Here is a 23496-nt window from a genome sequence, read left to right on the forward strand (position 1 = left end):
CAACTCAAATGTTTAATTACAAAAATTGTTTTGTATAGAGCTTCAGAATTATCCCAAACATCATTTCATGGTTTTATGTATATTAAACTACCTTGCTTAATTTCTTACACTGCATTAAGGCTGGTTTTTGGACTAAAATGTACATGGAAGAGGACATTAATCAATGAAAAAACATTTTTGTCTAAATTCAGCCTTAACGTAGAGCTCGGAAATCAGCCCTCATTGCTCAGAACACAAAATAGTATGCCCATAAACAGAGGGCCATGGTTTGGTCACTTTTTTCTTTGGTTTAGCTATCTATAGATAAAAATGCTTGCAGCATGGTGTCCTTTCCACTGCTGGGTCATAGAGGGAGGAAACCTGTAAGTCAAAGCCAGAACCAGTATAAACACCACATAATCAATGGACATCAATAGGGTGTGTACTCGGAGCAACTGATAAGAACTATACAAATGTTTATTTTCCTTAGGTCTTGAACTACATAATAAATTCACCCTAAAAATACTCACCTAAAGCCTGCACCTGAGATTTATTTAAATGTGTGGCTCTCTGTGCCTCCACGTCCAAATCCTGAGAGAGACAAAGTGAGAAAAACAGAACGAATGAGACACTTCAACATATGACATGTTGGCAAATGTTTCAGCTCCATGAGGAAACATTGACAGCTACATTGACAGCCTATAGCAAGGTTTTCTTATCTGGTTACCTGGAATCAACAACCCCAGTCTGCTTATATGAAATTCCTACCAGACCTACAAAGGTGGATCCCTTTTAAAGTGCAGATAAACATTTGGAGTGCAGTTCTCTAAGAAGCAATCCATTTCTGCAAGTAGTGAATGATAAGCTATTGATAAGAAGCCTTGAAGGATTAGCTCTCTGAGCTCAGTTAAATGAACATTAAGATTTAGTGGTTTTGGAAGGACACCATAATTCCTAAATCTATCCATCCATCTATTATAGATCTATTCTTAGTTGATAAGTCAACCCTGACCAAATGACCAAGATATAATCCAAAAGGTGTGGTAATGCAACAGTGAATATTCTTCACTCACCTTTGGGTCCGAAGAGTGCAGAGTAACATGGTTTGTTACAGTATGGTTTTCCCTCATGCTGAGAAAGAAAACGTAACTCAGTTTATTGCATATAAATGGATATGGAGCAAAGCCCGTTTGTCCAATCTTCCCCAAGACAAACTTGATTCTACTGTAGTTCCAGACATTGTTTTGACTGCATTGTGATGCCAAAATCAACAGCCCAAGAGTAGAGACAAACAGTATTGAGTTACTTTTATTTAATGATTTGCAGTTGATGCGAATCTTACCTCCGCATGGGAGCCTGCAGACAGGGTTTTATTGCATTTCTCACACTTCAGACAGGGTCTGTGCCAGTCCTTACCCAGAGATGACACTCTCTCGGCTGAAACACAGAGACAAGCACTAGTGTAATTCTAAAATATGGTTAACATTGTGAGGGTTTTTATTTTATTTGAGAATGACCATTGTAAAAAGCACTATACAAATAAAATTGAATATTTCATCCTGATACTACAAATACATCTCTATCTGAATACTCCTCAGATCCTTGCGAGCAAGTCTAATAAAATCAGCGCCGCTCAAATTTATTTTTTCCCCCTTCCCAGTTGTCTCCAAGTTATGGTAAGAAAGACATTAACTCGATGCGTTTCCTGCACAAAAGAATGAGCCTTAAGGAATTCACTACCCCTCCCTTGCAAAGGCCAATAAACTAGGCTTTATCTGTGGGGTATTGCGTAAAAGACAAGAAAACATCTCCCATGACGATCATAAAACAAGGCAAGGACAGAAAGTCATGCATCATGAGACTTTTTACTAGTATTGATGTCTGCACATGCTTTTGTGTCAAAAGATTTTTTTTAGGAATTGTATGCATTGCATGGAGGCCAAAAGCTTGCAACCCCATGGAGACCCCCCCCCAAAAAAAAAAAGGAAGAGAAAGATGTCAAAAGGCTTTGTACATAAAGTGCAGCACATAAAGCAACCAATAAAATGTAATGCAAATGTAAAATTTAAGTGAAACATTACAATGGCGTTAATTGCTATTAGGCACATCAGGCCTGAGGTATAATGATTGCGTAGCTGTAGAAGCTATTTCCCCAAACTAAACTGAGTTTAGGATAGCATAAAGTTTAATATTGGAACAAACAATATGGCCTGTATAAAATTAAGGCTTGGAGTGGAAGTTGGTGTATTAAATGACTGAAAAGGCTTGGTCCAGAAAGTGTGTGCGTGCATGTGTGTGCCCATTGTATTTTTGCCATGATGTCCTCATCAGTTTACCGAGTTTGATGGACTTTACAGATGATCTGTTCTGTATATCGGAGTCCTGGTTACTCCCAGTGACGCACACTAAGGAGCAGGAGAGCTCATTCAAAGCACACACAAAACATGCACGCACAACCATAGAAAATCCTTCTACTGAGAAAAGGTGACTGAGGATGACAGGAAGGGAAGTGACAGCAGTGGATAGAAATGTGTTGCTGTTTTTCATATGGATATTTTCTTTCCTGAAAGCACTGGTTTATAGAGTAAAAACGATTCTGATAGGATCTCTGACTTGCTTCGTATGAGTCTAACTTCTTTTTCAGTGTTCTGTGAAAACCTTTCAGAGGAAGTGGAAAAATAGATAGAGGTTTCGTTTCACATTTAAAACACACACACACACACACACACACACACACACACACACACACACACACACACACACACACACACACACACACACACACACACCTTTATGCACCTAGACAACCTTTATTTAACCCAAGTGAACTAATTATCACTGTAACTTTCCCATGTGGTGTGTGTGTTATTTTGTCCCAAATTCATGAAGAGAAATATGAAGTCCATGAGCATAGAGTTCTATGGTGATTACTGGTAAATCTCCAGACACTGAGGATTGTTCTGCTTTGTCCTAAACTGCTCCTCCTACACTGCTGCTGTAGCTGTGGGAGGAAGGCAGAGGGCTTTTGAATTCCTCGAAGGGTGGATTTTATTTTATTTTTTTTCCATCTCTGGAATATAATAATGTTAAGCCTCCATCAGCCAAGCAGCTATAAAATGATTGCTTCCATCTGAACATTAGTGGTGTAATGAACGAGAAGGTTAACAGATATCAACACTGCTTGTTTCTTCATTTTACCAAGTACACATGCAAAAACCCCCCAAAACAACAGCATTTAGAAACATTAGGAGGATGTAACCAGTTGAAAATGCTTTCACAGCTTAATAGAAATCACCAGAACAGCTGTACCAGTATACAGTATAGCAAAAACAGCAATCATCGCAACACTGCGCTTTGAAACTCACTCTATTGGAGTACACTACATTCCCAGTTTTTAGAGTCTTTCTGGTTTCAACCACTGAATGATATTAAATGTCCTCCCTACTAATTCATTCAAACCTACATAAATAATATGTACTGTAAACTTTGGACAGATCACGGAGAAGACAGAACAAGCTACTTTTATATATAGAAACAATAAGGACAGAGACACTACAACCCTGACAAAGATGAAGCAGTTACTGAATGAATCATGGGGTTTATTTGGCAGAAGGTGGGCATATTGTCTACAGGAAAGGGGGGAGGTTGGAGGATCAGTTCATCCTACTGTTTGCACTATGCAGGAGCCCAGACATGTGAGTGTGTGTGAGACTGCTTTGTATTGTAGTCTCAATGTCTTTGCACACCTCAGGCAAAACCCTCCTGACACCAGTCTAAGAGAAACGCTTCAGGTTGTTTTACATGAAACAGAGCATCTCTCATCTCATCTAATTCCCAGATGATCCAGTCAGGATCAACCTGCAGTGTCTGTGTGCTCTACAGGGATTTAAGAGGCACTTTCTTCTTTCAACTTTTATCCTTTTCAGATTACTTTAAGGCAAGGTGTGTTTTTTTTTGACCCGTTAAATATGAAGTATTGTCAGAGATTTACAGCTTCTTAAAATAAAAACAAATAACACTCATTAGACTTATTTAGGTAGGCTACATTTATAATAATAATAATAATAATAATAATAATAATAATAAACACCCAGTCATGTTCACTTTCTTCTGTGACTCTCTTACACAAGATTATCTCGAACTCGATATCAGCATAAATTCAAATAAAACCCTAGCACTACCCAAACAACTTTCTTCCGGACATATTATTCACGAAACAGGAAGTGAGTTCGCATATAGTGCCCATTTTTTTTGTGCGCTTCCTTGACGCGCCCTATTTGCGCAATGCACATGTTAACGCTTGAACATAACGTTTATAACATAACTCGAGTTAACATTCATTTTTGCGTTCTCTTCTCATTAAAAAATAAAAACCAAGAGGAAACACGTTAGCTTACCAAAGTACACTTCCTTGCTGCACTTGGGGCATTTAGGCATGTTGGCAGTTGCAGTAAAGTTTCCTCTCTAGAATGAAATATCTCCGGGCGGAACGTTTTACGCAGCAGCAGCAGCAGTTATTAACCCTCCACCTGCACTGACCTCGCCTTCAGCTCCTTCCGCGCTTTTATACAGCGGTGAAGGGGAGGCTCTCAGAGTGTGAGTGTGAGTGAGTGTGTGTGTGTGTGTGTGTGTGTGTGTGTGTGTGTGTGTGTGTCTTTATAAAGGAAGAAAAATGGTAAGTTATGTAAAAACAATTAAGTTATTTCAGTGATTAAGTTATGTCAGAATGATAAAGTTATTGCCCAGCGCTTCATCAAAACAGTATGGTGAATTCAGATATATTGGAATAGTTTTTGACTTTACATCTAAATAGCTATGCTTTCTTTCCATTAATGAAATAAAAATATCCCAAAACATTTCAGAAATCCTCAAGATGTTGTATATTTAAATACGAAGGAACAATTTTCTTATCACATTCCTTATTCTGTAGCAGCACTGCTTACCCTGAAAACTATTTTAATGACGTTCATAAATCTTGACAGATTGTTTTTATTTGGTTGGTTAGGTCATCGACCTTTTTCATCCATCTTTTCTGTTTAAAACATTATTTATTTGTAACATACTTATTCCTAATCCTAGCGTCAATAAATTGAGTTTCATTAACAGGACTTGGAAAAAACAAACAAAGACAAACCCTCCAAATTCATCAACAACATCTTGTAATGTTTTATGAACACAGCAGAAGTTCAGTTTGCTACATATTAAGATGTTGGCCTAAGAAACATTTTATAATTCATTCTTACAGCAATAACAACAATAACAGGGTTTAGAAAATTGAATTAAAAAAACGATTTTCCAAATTCACAAATCTTGTCTAAAGTTCAACATGGACAGATTAATTCAGAAACACAGTGAAAAGTTCATCCATCCATCCATCCATCCATCCATCCATCTATTTTCCATACCGCTTATCCTAGACAGGGTCGTGGGGAGCCTGGAGTCTGTCCTAGGGAACTCTGGGCACAAGGTGGGGAACACCCTGGACGGGGTGGGAACCCATCACTGGGCACAAGGTGGGGAACACCCTGGACGGGGTGGGAACCCATCACAGGGCACAATCGCACACAGATTCATACACTATATGGACAATTTTGGAAATGCCAATCAACCTATACCAGCACATATGAAAAACCCCACAGTAAATGTAATATTTTATAATTGAGATAATTATAATATAACTTGCAGTAACAGCATAACATGGATGTTTAAAAAAAAAACCCATCACTAAATTTATATGAACACACGCTGAAGTAAGTAAGTAAAAATCTCTGCATACTAAGTAGGCGTTCTAGAAATCCCAGTCTACCTCATCCCCCTTATTAAGCTGTTTCACAAAAACACCATTTAATGCAGATAAAATCCAACAGTGCATCATTTAACCCTAGCTGTGGGGTGTTTAGTGCGTCCATTCACCCTCTCTCCACTTATTGTTTTAAGACTATTCCAATTAATCTGTACCACGCTGTCATGAAAATGATTACATTCTAAACATATCTACACGACTTTATGCTTATGTTACAGTAGTTAAGCTTATGTACATGCACTATAAATATGTGAAATATATTAGGCGTGGCAATTTTATGACCTTATGGAGAAAAGAGTCAAAGCATCTGTCATATATCAAAGCACATGTCGTATATCGGGGTTCACTTCCGGTTTGATCCTCACCTCACTTCCTTATATGATGTCACAGGAGTGATGTCACTTTTATCAAGCACTTCCCCTGGAAGAGCTTAGTAACATAAGCTTTGAAATTCACTAATCAGGCCAGGAAATAAATCTGCTAAGTTTTACTGTCCCATTATACCTGAATTCACCATACGTTCATCAAAGAGAACTAATCTTTTATTATTATTATTATTCTTTTAGATTTAGTTTATTATCTTTAGCTTTAGCTTTTACTTTAGTTTAGTTTAGGTATACAATTACTTACTGTTTGTTAACCCATTTGAACTGTCCATCAATGAAAAGGGACCACCACTGATAAGATAATTTGGTGATTGATATGAGGGTGTGTATGGCACTGGTATCACCTCACTGTCACTACTGTGTTGAGAAACAGTTCCCCAACCAAAAATATTTACTGAACAGGACCTCTGTGGTCAGAAATAACAACTAATGAAGGCTTAGAGGACGCTTAACACACTCTGGTATGCAAGAAGATAGCCCTACATAGACCTACAAGACAGATGTGTCTAAAAAGTAGCTAGTAAGTGTAGATAGTGTTTAAAAATTCTAGCAATGCTGCTACACCTAATACGCTCATACCAATGCCAACGCCAGATACACTACCAGGGCACTATCATGTCGGTGTCATAGCTGTGCTGAGATAACATATACAGTATATAATAATATCCAAGTACTGTCTGGCTTATCATGGTCCCCTTCCACTGGTGGACTGGGTAGAGGTGGGTTGATGAATTCACTGAGTTTTATGAGTGTAAGTGTATTTCTTTTAGAATACTGTATTCATATTAATCGTCTTAAGTAGCATGGCTACCTATATATACATCAGTGTCACAGTGAGGCGAACAGCGGCACTACCATATTAACAAAGGCCACGAGATTGACGGAGCCTTCAAAGAGCCTAGACTAAAAACCTTTCATTTTTATCAGAGGTGGAAATAGTGCACAACAGGGACTAACTGTATTTATTCAAGTACCATTCTGACATACAATTTAGTATAGTATTTGGAGTGTTTTTTCCCACCCAAAGGTGCACTTGTGGTTAATGCCTTCTTTATTCAGTCCGTACTGACAAGAGTCTGTTGAGTTTTTTGTGATTGTTTTTTTGTGGAAAAGTACTCGAATTGGTGAAATTGCAATTGCACAAAATTGTTCTGCACCGTCTTTCACAGTGATGTTTTGCTGGTAAATGAAACTTTTTTGCTGTACTCATGTTCAATGCACATGAATCGAAGAGGGATTTGGCTGAATGTGCATTGTGATAATGTCACATGATGCGTCTCGGCCCAAATCTGCAGAACATCTGTGGTAATTTACAAGCATTCTTACAGGCGGTCTACAAGATCCTCGTAATAGTGGTGGCGTTTGCTTGATTTTGCATAAATTTCTGCCAAATCCTGGATTATTATGTTCTCTTATGTGCAAGATTTTCAAGCAGGTTATAGTATAACTTTTAGCATAGTGTGTTGAATCTGTGGGTATTACTTATTCCCAATGCCCCATGTGGAGAATAGACCATCAGTAAACATTGTCCAGTTTGTCCCTATGCTGTTCAAGTTAAGGCCAACTATTTGATGGTGTCTCTCCCACAGCTGTTTGTTCTTCCTTTGTTTATGGGTTGTTGTAGGCAATTGGTCCTAGATGAATGCCAAACATTATAGATTTGTAGATATGAACTGTGGAGTGGAATAATACACAAGGAGGCGGGCTAAAATAGGGAAATAATAGGGAATAATGACACATTATTTTAAATAATAGGGAAGAATGACACATGACAAGAATGTCTTTTTCCATTTATAGTTATGTTTAACGTCCGCAAAACATGTTCTTTTTTGTTACCACTTGTAACCGCCATAAACAGCTGTTCCCAGATCAGCCTCTCCTTTTTCTTTATCGAGTTAATAAGACACAAAATGCAATATTTAAAGTTACAGCTTTACCGCTGACTGTTATAACTGTTATAACTGACAATGCTCAATAAACGTGTCCTAACAGAAAATTGACATTTTAAATGATGTTTCTGTGGCGTGTCCACCATACAAGTCCCTGTGAATTAGCTGTTACTGTATATAGCATATTGGAGTGAGCAGATTAACATAAACCTGTGATTTGCCTTGTGGCCAAACTATTTTAAGAGCAAAAGAATTATACAATGATTCAACACCTTCTGACCAATCAGATTCAAGATTTCAACAATAACTACCCACTAAGAACGACCTTAGTATCTAAACTTGGATAGATTAGATGTGGATATAACAGTTTTACTATGATGCCTTCATTGGGAAAGTTAAGTTTATGAATAAGTGCATGTATTCATTTAGTTGGTAGATACTTAAAGTACTTAAATTAGCATGTTTCATTAAAACAAAAACAAAAAAATGGTATTTTCTTACTATATTACCTCCCAACAGAGTTTTAAGACTGATTGTGTTCTTAGTCCGTGAGCTTGCGAACCAGTATCGGGATGTATTTATTGATAGAGACTTCAACACTTCTGTAAGTCGCTCTGGACAAGGGCGTCTGCCAAATGCCGTAAATGTAAATGTAAATGTAGATACTGCAGGTGCTCCCAAGAATGCTAAATAGCCAGAGGCTAATTTTGTTTCCCAACCTTTGTACTTTGTTTGGAATTTATTTGAAATTTGGGTTTTACTGACATTTGCTACTCATTTGTTGCCCAAACTACAGAGTTTATGAGATTCCTTTACCCTGATCTTGTTCTGATTCCAGCTTAACACTGGATGACATTTCACACTCTGTTCTTCTTTCTTTTTTTTTTTCTTTTTTTCTTTTTTTTTAAAAAACATTTCGGCTATGCCAGGTCTGTGCTGTTCAGGAAACAAATGGCACTTCTCCGAGTTCTTGAAACTTAACATCACAGACTCCCAAATTATTACAGTTTGAGTCAGTCTGAAGAATACACGCAGTTGAAATTGTGATTTATTGAACAAATAAAAAATGACACTGAAGACAGGAACGTTTTGTACAAGCCCAACTTGGAAAACGGAATAATTAAACTTGTTCAAAGGTCCACACTTTCTTAAAAGAGATAAGGGATTTTCCTTTAATGATTATATCTTTATTAAAATTGTTGAATAGGTATTTAGTGCTTGGAGTCTGCAGCTTTGTTTATGTACTGAATAGTGAGCACTCTGTACCTCTCAGTGCAATTGACAAACTCAGGGTAGTATTTCAAGACATTATATTCATGAAAATAAAATATAAGTTATGCAGTAGTAAGTGAGAAATGAGGGGTAATGATCAGGGATAATAACACTTTCTAAAGCAAATACAGTATGAAAGTTCCTGTAATCAAGTTGTATTTTGGTTATGTAAAGAGGCAAAGACACTCTAAAACTTGTTCCCTTCTTTTCTGTACAGATTAGCTTTGAACCTATACGATTTGCGTGCATGTGGTCACTTTGCATTAGGCTGCAAACCGCCAATGGCCACTCCTCATCATTGTTGACTTGTCTCCCAGTGAAGATAACCAAGCCCCAGACCAAACCCATGTGTTTCTCAAATACATCATGTCAACCACTTACTTGCTCAGTAAGGTATGTGTCCAAGCACGTACACACACGCAAATAATGTGAGCTGTTGTGGCATATTGATTGTCTGAAAATTGTGGGTGTTTTTTTTTATTTAAATTTTTTTAACCGTATTACTTTTTTTTTGTAATGAGTCCAGCTGATGCAAAAGCTCTTATTTGAAATATGAATAAGGTTCAAATATTTATAAACACTAATATAACAAGGTGCTTTTTAATCTGTGTAGTTGTCTGAATAAGGTTTCGGTTCATATCGGACCAATGACACTGATCCTCTCCAATAATGTGTTTCACTGATCATGGCTCATCTGAGTAGAGGTAAAATAAATCAGACTCAACTGCCTCATGGCACCTTTAAAAACAGATCTGTGTATAATGCCACCCAAGTCATGCATGACCTCACTTCCCTGTTCATCTCTCAAGGGTAGAACACCCTGCTTCTGTTTCATCACCATTGCCTGCCATCACCATTGCCTGGGTTTTCTCATTCTCCCTTCTAATTACGTTCCTGTGCCCCGTGTGTGCACCTCCATGCTTTATGAGCTGTGATATTCACCTTCAAGGATGTTTCCACGGAATTTAATTTCCAGTATGTCCAGGAAACCATGTGGCTTTATAATGATTTGTTTTCTTTCTTATATTCTCATTTTTCTGATAATTACCATGCGCACGGTTCCTCCCTTAACCTCAGCAGGAGTGTCTGACCTCAGAACCTGCAGGGCTTTCCTCATTCCTGAAGAGGTGCCAACCTACAGCAGAGCGTGTGCAGACTTGAAGGGTGCCAGGCAGTAGTGGCTCAGTGGTTAATGCTCTGGATTACTAATCTGATGGTTGAGGGTTTATGCCCCAGCACTGCCAAGCTGCCATACCACTGTTGGGCCCTTGAACAGAACCCTCAACACTCTCTGTTCCAGGGGTGTCATTATCATGTCTATCCCTGCACTCTAACCCCAACTTCCTAACAAGCTAGGATATGTGATTAAAAGAAGGATATAGTGGTGGTTGACAAGGAGAAAAAGATGGCAGTTGTGATATATGTGGCAATCCCAGCTGACAGTAATAACAGGCAGAAGGAGCATGAGAAGATCAAGAAGTACCAGAGGCTAAAGGAACAACTGGAACAGATGTAGAAGGTGAAGTCCAAAGTGGTCCCAGTGCTAATAGGTGCATTATAGGGCTGTGAACCTCAAATGGGATAAGTGGCTCCAGCAGATTCCAGGTACAACATCTGAAGTCCTAGGAACCAACCAACCATCAGAGAGGGAGACCACCCACACATATCATTTTATCATGTGAAAAGGAATATTTGTACTGAACATTCTGAAGTCCTGAACCTGATTCCATGTTTTGTATTATTCACCATGTACTGTACATACTGTACTAGCTAGCTAAATTTTAAGGCTTAGTCATTAGTTAGTTTATGTATTGTGTCTTTGCCCACCAGTTATCTAGAAACAGTGTAGTCATAACTTGAACAACAGCAAACATATTGCATATTTACCACCCTAGTTCAAAACTAAGGCACAAATTCTACCTGAACTCAGCATGACACACCATTTAGGCTTCGTCTGTGCATGATCTGTAAATGTTTTGTCTACAAGAGTGTGTGGTAACTGGTAATTCTTACAGTATTTCATTCAACTGAACACTTAGAAACTGTTAATTTCCTGTAATTTATCTGCTTTAAAGTTTGGCACAGAATGTTTTTGTTGAAGGGCTGTTTCCATGAGCTGGATGCTTGAAGGAGCAGGTTATGGATCTTGCTGTAGTAGGATTGAAAGAATACAGTACTCTTCAGGCATTATAGCCTTTAAACTGACAGACACTGTCCAGGCTAAAAGCATCATTTCTGTATAGTGACCAGGGTGTGGAGCTGGGAACAAGAGCGGTTTATATGAGGTGAATAGTATCAGTTGGTCTAGACTTTTTGTGCACTGAAAAAATAGGCATTACAAAACGATAATAAGAAAACGATAACACACACACACACACACACACACACACACACACCATATATATAGATAAACGCAAGACCATGGTAACAATGGAATTCCATGTAAACATGACTATGATGTGGTCGTTCTGGCATTTTTGGTTGTTGAAATTATTTAACACTGACACCTGTCCTTTTCACACATTATATATATTAAGGCCATAGGTGAGCCGTAAACACATCATAGCACTTAAAAGAAGCCATGTGTGTTAGTCTAGGCTAAGGTTAGTACAGAGCCTCCCAGTCTGTCCTTCAGGGCCTGCAGCAGTTTTTTTTCTTGCTGTACATTATTTCCAAATACAAATGGGCCATGAAATTTAAACTATTCAGCAAAAATGGTTGATATTACACTTAACTGGATACAGTTATTTAGAAAGCATACAGTCCCCTCTGAACGTATTGGAAGAACAAGGCCAATTCTATTGTTTTTGCTATACACTGAAGACATTTTGGGTTTGAGCTCAAAAGATGAATATGAGATGATAGATAAGAATTTCAGCTTTCATTTCCAGATATTTATTGTACATCTAAATGTGTTAAACGACTTTGAACATGGGACCTTTGGTGGCAGACCACCACTTTTTAGGTGAGCAAAAGTATTGGGAAAAGCTAAAGTAAATTAAAGCATATCCCTTGCTTGCAATAACTGCATCAAGCTGGTGACCCACTGACATCACCAAAATGATGCGTTCTTCTTTTGTGATGCTTTTCCAGGCTTGTATCACATCTTCTTTCAGTTGTTGTATGTTTTGGGGGTTTCTTGGATGCATTTCTCAGTAAATTGGCAGACAGATTGTTCCTGTAATCTTCTGAATTCATTCTGCTGCTACCATCATCATCAATAAGGATTAAGTGAACCTGTACCAGAAGCAGCCATGCAAGCCCAAGTCAAGGTTTTGGATCATGAACAGATCCTTTCTTTCTACACACTTTGGTCTTCCCATTACTTTGGTAGAGGTTAATCTTGTGGTTCATCTCTGTATTTCTTTGCGAATTCCAATGTGGCCGTCTGATTCTTACTGCTGATAAGTTGTTTGCATCTTGTGGTTTGGACTCTATATTTCTGCTCTCAAAGTCTTTTTTGAATGGTGGATACCTTCACCCCTGCCCTGTGGAGGTGGTTGGTGATGTCACTGACTGTTGTTCCTTGGCTGACGTGTCTGATGTCTGGTTGTTAATACACCAGTGTTTTTTTTTCTTTGTCAGGACATTCCAAATTGTTGTTTTGGCTATGCCCAATGCTTGTGCAATGCTTTGATCACTTGAAAAAAATGGGTGTGTTCAAACAAATGGTATCATGTTCTAAGAGGTAAATACGAGGAAATGAAAGCTGAAATTCTTATCTATCATGTTATATTCATCTTTTGATCTCAAACCCAAATGTCTTCAGTGTATAGGAAAAATAAGAAAAAAAATCTGACTTGCCGTTCCAATACTTCCGGACGGGACTGTATCAAATCTAACACACATGGGGGTAATAATGCATATTTTACTTTCAATGATGAAAAATAGTGATGGGCCTTACTGAAGAAAAAGAAACAGACCTTAAGTGAAGCTGATCTGGCTGTTTGTGTTTCCATTTACAGTAGCAAACATGGTAAGACTGTGATTAGTATACAGTATCTACAGCAGTAAATACCTTTACACTTCTAAAAGTCAGGCTTTGAATCTTCTATCTTTCACGCTTACTAAGTAAGTTGTGCTCAGTTATCAGAATTACAACATATGTTACTTAACAACCTGTTACCAATGAAATTGCTCAACTTCACACCTCGATGCAAGCACAAAATGTCGACTAACTGATTCATTCTTTTTTCTTATCAGTTATCCATTCCATGATAAATTCATGAATTCACTGATGCAGTGTATTACACTTAATTAGTGTCTATGTATTTTCATTCTACTTTCAACATGTGTTCTACAAGAAAGCGATTTGTATATTCTAGGGAGTTGTGGGGTAGGCTAGTGTTCATGTAAATGCTTCATGCAAAAGGGCACATGTGGAGGACTGAAAGCCTGTGGAATGCTGTGGCTGAAATATGGCAAAAGTGATGAAAAAAATCAGGTTTTGGCCTAAATTGTGTTTGGTTTTTTTTTTCTATCTATACAAACTTTAACAAATTGTAAAGCAAAAACAAAACAAAAAAACATAACTATAGTCTGGTATAAAGACAGAGGTTTTTATGGACATACTTGTGATTTACAGTATATATCCTTTTTATTGCAATGTAAATGTAAATTGCAACGTTCTGCAGTTTCTCTTTTGGGGAATCCAGACTTTAAGACTATAACTTTACTCTCAGTTTAGAAAATACATGAAAGGGAAACATCTTTCAGTCCAGGAAAGCCAGAGTTTTTTTTTTCCAGAGTTTTCAGAACTCAATAAAACAGAAACTGTCCAAATTTCTCCATATGAAGTGTTTCTCCAGGCTGCCACACATATATCTGTGTACTTCTTGGCATATAGCTAACCTTCCTCCCAAAAACATAAAATTAGCAAACAGCAGCCTGAAAAGCATGTTTCCTGGCAACCAGTGATTATTTGCTTATGGTTGTTTCCTGTGCTATGGTAACAAGAAACGCACAGGATGAAAACAGGAAGTGAAATGTTGTCATGTGTTTTGAACTATGCATTTTGTACTGTTCCTCCTGGGGCTCTGCTGTGAAGGCAATGCAGATGTTAGATTAGGGCACAGTTTTCTGTCCAAACAGAACACTGTATAATGAAAATGTGCAGTTTTATAACATTTTATAGCTTCTTATCCTATCAGATGCTCTCCCATTAGATGTTCAACCATATACATATTTATGCTAATAAAAATTTGAGTCAGAATGAATAGTGTTTGTTGAAGGTAACTAGTATTTGATTAGACTGGTGTCTAACAGTCCCTCAGCTTTTTTGACACCTTTTGTTGGTATTGATGTACACCTTTTGTTCTGGTATTAATGCCAGTGAGTGTTACCTCATCTGAGCGTTATTTGCTACTTTATGCCTGTAAACGTTGGAAATGGTCTATGGAACAAATCTTGCACCTACGTAACATGGCTCTGGGTTACAATTACAGGATTATCATGTCATTCACAACCGATATGTCTTTCTGCCAATATGTAATTTCACCCAGTAACAATCTTTATGATCACACCCATAACTAGAGCTGTAAAAAAAAAAAAAAAAAAAACCTATTTGAATACGAGTCATATGATTGGTATGTAGTAAAATTAAGTGGATCAAATACATGTTTGAAGAATTTTTAATGTTTCTACATTTTATTGCTTTTAACATATATTTCTATTTCTCTTTTTACTATGCACATTACGTTTAAATATATCAGATTACACCATCTTCCCCATTACATTTCCATGAATGAACCACCATGTATCGACACTGAGTCGTTCATATCTGAATCAGATTCAGAATTGTGCTTTTTTGGCCAAGGACATGAATGTCATTTGAATAAGTACTATTTATTTGGTGATACATCTAATACACAATTTACACTATGATTCACCATGAAGAATTTCATTTCCCACTCTTAACTGTCCTTTTCATTGTAGTTACAGCTGCATCTGTGCTTGTCCAAACACACGACCGATCCCATGTGTTGTTCCAACATGTCGTCTAAAGTTACAGAAACCTCACCGCGATATAGTACAGTGAAGACTGGACAGACACCTGTAGGGTACAAGATGATTATCTGCTGATCCTCACTAAACAGTAAGTTTCAGTGTTTAAAATAACTCATAATGTACAGTATAATTCTGATATCAGTAAAGCCGCATAACTAAGGCATTTGAAAGTTTATTATGAGGGATGAGGAAAGAGGTGACATCTGTCTTTGATAACAATTAAGGGAGGGGCTACCTGTTTTTCGGATTACAAAACTAGACAGAGAATCGCAGTTACATCACATCTGTGAATAAGAGCAGTTCTTATCAGTGTTGCACCGTTGTTTTTAGCTTTGACACAAAATATGACTATAAATATTGACGAGCAGACATTATTATTTCCTTCCATTTATATAAGACAATCACCACAGAACTATTATATTTCAAGTTAGACAATAATAAATTATGAGCCACACGGCAACAGAACAGCACAGGTTTTTATAAGCAATTATGTGGATTTATTATAGACTATGCCACTTTATGCTTTTGCTGTGAACCATAGTCAGCAGAATTCAAAGTAACTCAGTTGGTTACACTGTTTAGTGATTATACCCATGTTCCTCAAGAAAAACTAGAGACAATATTTAACCTGATAATGCTTTAAAAGTTATTTGCAAACCTGTAAGAAATGAAACTTGGCAGATTCCTCAATGTTAAAGTTTCACAGTATGCTTGAATGACACAGTGATTTTAGACAGTGACTCCGTGTGCGTGTGAGTATGTGTGAGTGTGTGTGTGTGTGTGTGTGTGTGTGTGTGTGTGTGTGTGTGTGTGTGTGCATGTGTCTAAGCTGGTTCAAAGACATTTCAATGGGTGGCAAAGATGACATCAGACTTAATGTGATAGGAGTTTAGGGTAGGGCCTATTGCTCTTTGTTCAGTGTGTGAAGTCACTGGTGTCTTGCCTACTATACATACAGCACCCTATTTTCCAACCCATTTCATGCCAACTTTCCAGCCTTTCTCTACCAGTCTGGATATCTTCATGTGCTGTGAATCAGAGGGGAGTAGGTTTGGAGCTTGATCATAGATCAGTGTTATTCTGATTTATATAGCCAAAAAGGATAATAACTTTCACAGTGCAGTCAAGCATTGAGTTACCAGCTCAGTCTCTCTTTTTTTCCCCTACTGTAACAAAACTCAGAGGCTAATGCATCTTTCAATCTGCAGAATTATATTTAGCTGGCTTACTCTGAAAGTGTAATAAGGCCGATCATATGTACGAGTTCTCTAGAGCGCATAAGTACTGCAATCAACCATTCATCTTCTCTAATTTGTTCCCATGCTCTAAACCACCGTACTATAGGCACAAATCAGATGCAGCACAGACGCACACCACATCATAATTCTTTCTGGCCGATGCCCAACCACAGCATGGTGAAAATTAGCACACGTAATCAAAATGAATGTAGAATTACTGATATTTTTTATAGGGTTTGGGACTTGGGGTTTGGTGTTTAATGTGCGCTTGCAAAAATATTAATCCAACGTGGCTGCAATTGAATGTAGTTAGAGTATTTATGTAAGTTAGGCCCATCTGTAATAAGTCCAAGGAGGACTGTATTGCTGTAGTTGAAAGGTTTTGGAACTTTGGATGTTATTTCATATTGGAGGACCTCGTGTTAAGAAGAAGGGACATGAAAAAACTGGGACAGCTCAGTAATGGGAGCTGCAGTAATGGATCCCTGCTACAACGATTATACAGCATTGGATCCTCCAGATCCCTGGTTTAGGATTAATAAGCCTGACATAATGTCCACTATAAAAGAGTGAGAGAACTTACTGTACTCCAAAGAAATGGGTTAGCTTGATCTGGATGATAGCTATTTTCAGTTCTATTTTGACTGATTGGTTTGCTTTACCAGAGAGTGTAATGATTGAAAGTCGCTGTGGAAAATATGCTGCTAGTAAAACATGTGTGACAGCAGGAAAAAAGAACTGGAGACTGGAGAAATAATCATTCTCCTCTTATTGGAACTGATCCCGCATTGTGTAGCATCAGTGGGTTTCTTCAAAATGCTTGTAGGCTCAGTTTGACATTTTCTATTTTCCATATTTTTTTTCTCCATATTACACACCTATGTAAATATTTCTTACTTATGAAGGGATGATGGAAATATAGTTTATAACGCATTATATCACTTTTAACTTACACAGACAGCTTGCTTTAGGAATGCAAGTTGTCGTGTAGAATGTAAGATATACGCAGTATATCCTGTCTATTAGGCCAAGTTTAAATTGATATTATCTAATGTTAAGCATGTGTTTTTAAAGCTCCCATCATCAACCTATCATCAGATCTGAGCATGGCAGCTCCTTTGTGATCTGCTGCTAATAAACACTGTTGTTCTCATAAAATTCGCCCATAAAATAATCGTTACTCTGGAAACAACTTATAAATCTAATGATGGAATATAGCTGTTTGGTACAGTAATTGGAAACACACCTTACTCACTTTGCCAATAAATCTAAATGAATATTTCTGTCTGTGTCCTTGAGTCTCCTTGTCATCTCTTATTAAGCCCCAATTTGACCTTCCACAGAACACTAGGGTTTACCTCTAATTGTATGTTCTCTCTTCTCTCCATATATCCTGAGCTTTTGTTTCCTCTGCATGCAGTAATGATTGTTTTTATTTTAAGAAGCATTTCAGTTGCACCTGTTTGATACTGTATGGCCTTGGTTGAAGATGGAAACTGTGCTGTGGTCATGAGTTTTGGGGCTCAAAAGGAGAGACGTGGATTTGTTGAAAAGCTTTGTGTGACTATATACAGCATTTTCATTCATTCATAATTCGTTCATCTACATTAAGAACTTTATCCTGGTCTGGAGCCTATCGCAGGAACTCTGGGCACAAGGCATGAATGGATGGGATGTCAGTCCATTGCAGTGCACCATGCACACACACATATTCGCACCTAGCGGCAATTTAGATTAGCCAATCCATCTACCAGCATGTTTTGGAATGTAGGAGAACCCAAAAGAAACCCACATGGAATCAGAATCAGAGAGGACGTGCATCAGACCTGGGACCCTGGAGCTGTGAGACCGCAAGACTATGTCACTTTGCTGCACCATACAATATATCGTGATTGGAAAATATGAAATACTTACAAATAGTTAATGTTATACTCTATTTCAAGAGTGTACAACTCACTGGTGATTAGTGATTTCCCTTTTCTAACTCATGGCAATTACCTGAGGCAGTCGGACTAGACTCTGGCCTTTCAGGAATGAAGTTATGACTATGATATGATCAATAATGACTAAAAAGGTTTTTTAGGTGCAGTGCATCCATTTAAAAAACCCCAAAGATTTCTAAGTTAATGAAGGACACCAATGGTTATCCTCTTTACAAGCCTGATTTACAAAATAGCCATTTTTTAAAAATCAGGTTAATCATATCTTGAATCACATTATGATCTTCCCTAATTCTGGACTAAAATAATGTGTGCTAGGCATCTCTTAATTAAAGTATGGACAAATATTTACTCCTTTTATTACACATTATGACCACCGGATTCTGTGCATTGGATGCCTCTGCAAGTGGTAATTGTGTTTATTTTTTTTATGTTTTTGATTTAAATAACCTACATTTATGCTATTTTAAGGCTTGTATTCTTGTTATTCCCAAGTAATCAAAGCCAGTGTTTTTGCACTGGTTACTATGAGTAGACTCTGCTCCTATAAAAAGAATTCCCAAATTTAAGGAAAGAGCAATGAAAGTTGACATTTTCAAATTGCAAAGTCAAAGCAATCAACTGTGGTCTCAAATGGTAACATTTACAGGCTCTGGTTATGACATATCTGTCATGTGGTTTTTTCATTTGCTGCCCAAGTATCCAGTAATCAGGTGGTAATCACATGGTAGCCTGAAAAGGATTTCAATTGTCTATTTATTTGAAGTTTCATTTGTCTCTTTCGGCATCAGTCTTAATAGAAAACCAATTTTCCTTTTTATATTTGGTTCCTCTGCCTTTAGAAGACAACTAATTTATGTGAATTTTTCCTGAAGAACAGGAAATTAGAGATTTAAACCGCCTGTCGTATGACACAAAATGTCAGCACACTTAAAAATACTCTGGAATGCTGGATGTCTGAGAACTTGCCCGTCTCCATGGCAACTGTAACTCTCAAACACAAACTCTGATTCGCTGTCCAGACAAGAAAAGGGCGGCTGAGGGAAATGTTTTCCCAAGTGAGAGAATTGTAGCAAAGGGTGGGTTTATGTGGGAACGCTTTCAGACCACTAAAGAATTCAGCACTGTGAAATGGTAACTGGTCTGCAGCTGTAGGATGCCGAGGATATTGTGCACAAATCAGTCTAGTTATTGTGGTTCTAGACTCATGCCTGATATCTCTCTTCCACTTTTACTTGATGTGTATATTGATAGAGTGGAAAACTATAGAGGAACAAAAGTAATGAAAATGTGCAGTGTGGAGGTTTTGTAGTAAAACCGTGGAATCACTACATTTGGGTACTGAATTTCATATAGCATTGCTCCGGTTCTGCATTCAATAAACATTTTCTCAGAACAGGGCAACTGGATTTTATTGCCATGCTTCCATTTAACCGGGAACAAATAAACACTGGAATGAAATGGGTCATTTCTTCAGGACCATGGAACAACACACAATAATACCAAAGTCTCTGGGTGTAGCCTCCTTGGCTTCTTTACTGTTCTATCATTCTATCATTCAAGCCTAGAGAACAAACAAGCTACATCCACAGCCACATCTTGATACATTTTAGACAACTTGCTTGTGCTCCTAATCTAGCTCCAAAAACAGCTGTGATCTCTAAGGGATGGAACTAATGAAGAGGATATCTGATATGGGATGGCGGGCCAGATTAAATGCTGCGATGGGGAGGCTGTAAGTAAACACATTGCCAACAGGAAACTCTGAGACAGAAAATAAAGGAACGAACCAGGGAAAACACTAGTTATTTCCCATAAGGAGTTTTGCAGACTTTCTATAGTCATAAATGGTTTAAAAAACGTAAGACTAAGACTTACCAGTGGCTTTAGAATGAATAATTATTGCTATTACATCCTGTAGGAATAAGTGAACCATTCATTATTTCCTCACTGAAGTTACAGAAGATACATATGTTTTTTTCTCTCCCTGTTCTTGCAATGAAAAGACCACTCTAATATAGAACACCCTACAGTTCACTCTTTGAGGGCAAGATGAATGACAAAACCAGAAATGTCGTTTTCCCAGACCATGGCTGACTACATTAGGACCATCTTTACAAGACAGATAACAATAAGGGTAGAAAAGCAGAGGAGTAGGTCTTCTGTTTGGCTTGGCAGTAGCGTTCAAGGAGCAGTGCACCCACTTGTTTGATCTATGAGTTGGACAGCAGGAAGTCAAGCCCAGATCTGTTTATCCATGGCTATCTTGCCCAATCGGCTTACTTAAGTCCTGTTCCTGGCATACAGTAGGAGTGAGAGGATATTGGTATTGGTGAGAGATGGTGTCTGGAAATTCTGAGCATAGAAACAGGCACCAGTCGAAAGTCTTTTAGCCTGTTGTTCACTAACAACGGGTTAATGAAACAGGTTCATTTTTACAGTCTGATTGTCTGAGAGGAAAAATGCAGTTCCCTCCCAAACTATTGGAACAGCAAGGCCAATTAAATTGTTTTTACTGTGGACTGAAGACATTTGGGTTTGAGATGAAAAGATGAATATGAGAAAAGAGTTTAGAATTTCAGCTTTTATTTCCTGGTATTTATATGTAGATGTGTTAAAAATATAGAACATAGCAGATTTTGAATCAGACCACCCAGTTTGTAGGCGAGCAAAAATCTTGGAACATTTGAATGACAGGTGTTTCTTGTTACCCAGGTGTGTCCTGTTACATTGATTGTTTATGCAAAAATTAGTTTTAGCCTTCAGATTCACATGTGAAGACTGCATTTGTTGCTAAAAAGGATAAGCCAACATGAAGATCAGAAAGCTGTCTATGGGAGGAAAGCAAGCCATTTTGAAGCTGAGAAATGAGGGAAAATCAACCCGAAGTATTGCACAAATGTTGGGAATGGCCAATACAACAATTTGGAATATCCTGAAAAAGAAAGAAACCACTGGTGTACTGGGCAACAAACAACGAATGGGTTTACCAAGGAAAACAACAACAGCTGATGACAGGAACAGAAGCTGTGAAGAAAAACCCAAAAACAACAGTCAGTGACATCACCAACAACCTTCACAGGCCAGAGGTGAACATATCATAATCCACTATTCGAAGAAGACTTTGAGAGCAGAAATATAGAGGCCATACCACAAGATGCAAACCTAGCATCAGCAGTAAGAATCAGAAAGCCAGATTGGAATTTGCAAAGAAATACAGAGATGAGCCACAACAGTTTGGAACCAAGATTAACCTCTATCAAAGTGATGGAAAGGCCAAAGTGTGGAGAAAGAAAGGATTTGCTCATGATCCAAAACATGCAGGCTCATCTGAGAAACATGGTGGTGGTAGTGTCATGGCTTGGCTGCTTCGGGAACAGGCTCACTAATCTTTATTGATGATTTAACTCCTCAATAAAGCAGAAGAATTCATTCAGAAGTTTACAGAAACAATGTGTCTGCCAATTTACAGAGAAAATGAATCAGGAGGAAATTTATCATGCTGCAAGACAATGATTCAAAACACACTGCCAACTCAATAAAGGACTTCATCAAGTGGAAAATAGTGGAAGGTTTTAGACTGGCCAAGTCAATCACCAGATCTTAACCCAACTGATCATGCATTTCTCCTCCTGAAGAGGAGACTGAAGAGGGAGAAACCCCCCGAAACCAAACATCAACTGCTGCAGTAAAAGCCTGGAAAAACTTCACAAAAGAAGAAACAAACAATTTGGTGATGTCAGAGAGTCACAGGGTTGATGCAGTTATTGCAAGCAAGGAATATGCATCCACATATTAAGTGTTATTTACTTTCATTTACTTAAAGACACATCTCTTCCTATACTTTTGCTAACTTAAAATTGGGTGGTCTGATACAAAAGGTTCTATGTTTTATGTTGTTTAATGCATCTAGATTAGTTAGATGTTTGAAACCTTAACCTCTCATCTCATATACATCTTTTGATCTCAAACCCAAATGTCTTTGATGTATAGCACAAACAAATGAATTGGCCTTGCCGTTCCAATAGTTTTAAGGGGACTGTATACAGCACTCCAGCAGATGAGAAGTATCTAATTTTAGAGTTTTTTTCCCCCCTCCAAATAATCCAACCTCATTTGGCTGTCACACAGGTCTTAAATGTTGAGCAGCTGTTTACTTGACACTGAGCCAGCCAGAACATTTTGGAATGAAAAGTTCACCTTAACAAAAATGCTATGCATGTTTCTAAAGTTAATTAGCAGAAAAGAACAACGACTTGACTAAACCAAGATCAGTATAGTATAAAGTTTTTGGATTTCAATCTCAGTGACCCATTTAGATCCTACAATCTGTATCCACTTTTTTTCTTTTCTTTTTCTTTCTTTTCTTTTTTTTTTTTTAAACCATGAGACCATCTGCTAGATGAATCTATGATTTCCACCCTGCTGGATGACATCTCCATTTTGGAATACGTCTGCACAAATGTTACTGTAGCATGTGACTGAAAATAGCCATACTCACAGAAGATACAATGTTCCAGTGGAGACATAAAACCATTTTATTTGATTTTTAAATATTCTTCAGTTCAACTTCAGGCCTTTTAAATTATGTGTTTAGCTATTATTGAGTTATTATTAACTTCTCTCTCTCTATCTGTGTGTGTGTGTGTGTGTGTGTGTGTGTGTGTGTGTGTGTGTGTGTGTGTGTGTGTGTATAAGCACAGCATCAGACATTCTCCAAACTAAATCTCATTTTATCTGGCCAGACCCTGTTTCATTTGGCTGCCAGCATCAGAAAACTACCATGGACCCTTGTGTGCATAGACAGATCTGCATTTCATCTCTTATAAGAACAATACTTCCCTAGTGGATACTCAAAAGTTCTGGAGTCTGTATCCAGCCCACAGCATTACTTCCTTGGGTGGAGTTTGATGAGACAGAGTGCAGTTGGGTTACAGACAGACACTTCAGTATTCCTTAGCTGTAGGATCAGGCCTGGGTACT

The 23496-nt window shown here is 37.9% G+C and overlaps 1 protein-coding gene and 1 long non-coding RNA gene across 3 annotated transcripts in view; one reads left to right on the forward strand and one right to left on the reverse strand.

Moving 5' to 3' along the window:
* Nucleotides 1-4515, reverse strand: crip1 (cysteine-rich protein 1). The gene is given in 5 exon segments (NM_001200756.2): nucleotides 1-360; nucleotides 510-570; nucleotides 1053-1110; nucleotides 1322-1416; nucleotides 4377-4515. Coding segments are annotated over 4 exon segments (234 nt in total). The 5' UTR covers nucleotides 4417-4515; the 3' UTR covers nucleotides 1-360; nucleotides 510-529.
* The window catches only part of LOC128633556 (uncharacterized), a 21941-nt gene continuing 2921 nt past the window's right edge, over nucleotides 4477-23496 (forward strand). Inside the window, exons 1-3 of one of the 2 annotated variants that reach the window (XR_008396961.1) lie at nucleotides 4477-4575; nucleotides 9547-9722; nucleotides 15264-15423. This is a non-coding gene — a long non-coding RNA (uncharacterized LOC128633556). Of the gene's footprint in view, nucleotides 4655-9546; nucleotides 9723-15263; nucleotides 15424-23496 lie in introns of both variants that reach the window. The other variant, XR_008396960.1, reaches the window with a different exon arrangement.

The sequence above is a fragment of the Ictalurus punctatus genome, chromosome 9, assembly GCF_001660625.3.
Source record: "Ictalurus punctatus breed USDA103 chromosome 9, Coco_2.0, whole genome shotgun sequence".
In the NCBI taxonomy this organism is placed as follows: Eukaryota; Metazoa; Chordata; class Actinopteri; order Siluriformes; family Ictaluridae; genus Ictalurus; species Ictalurus punctatus.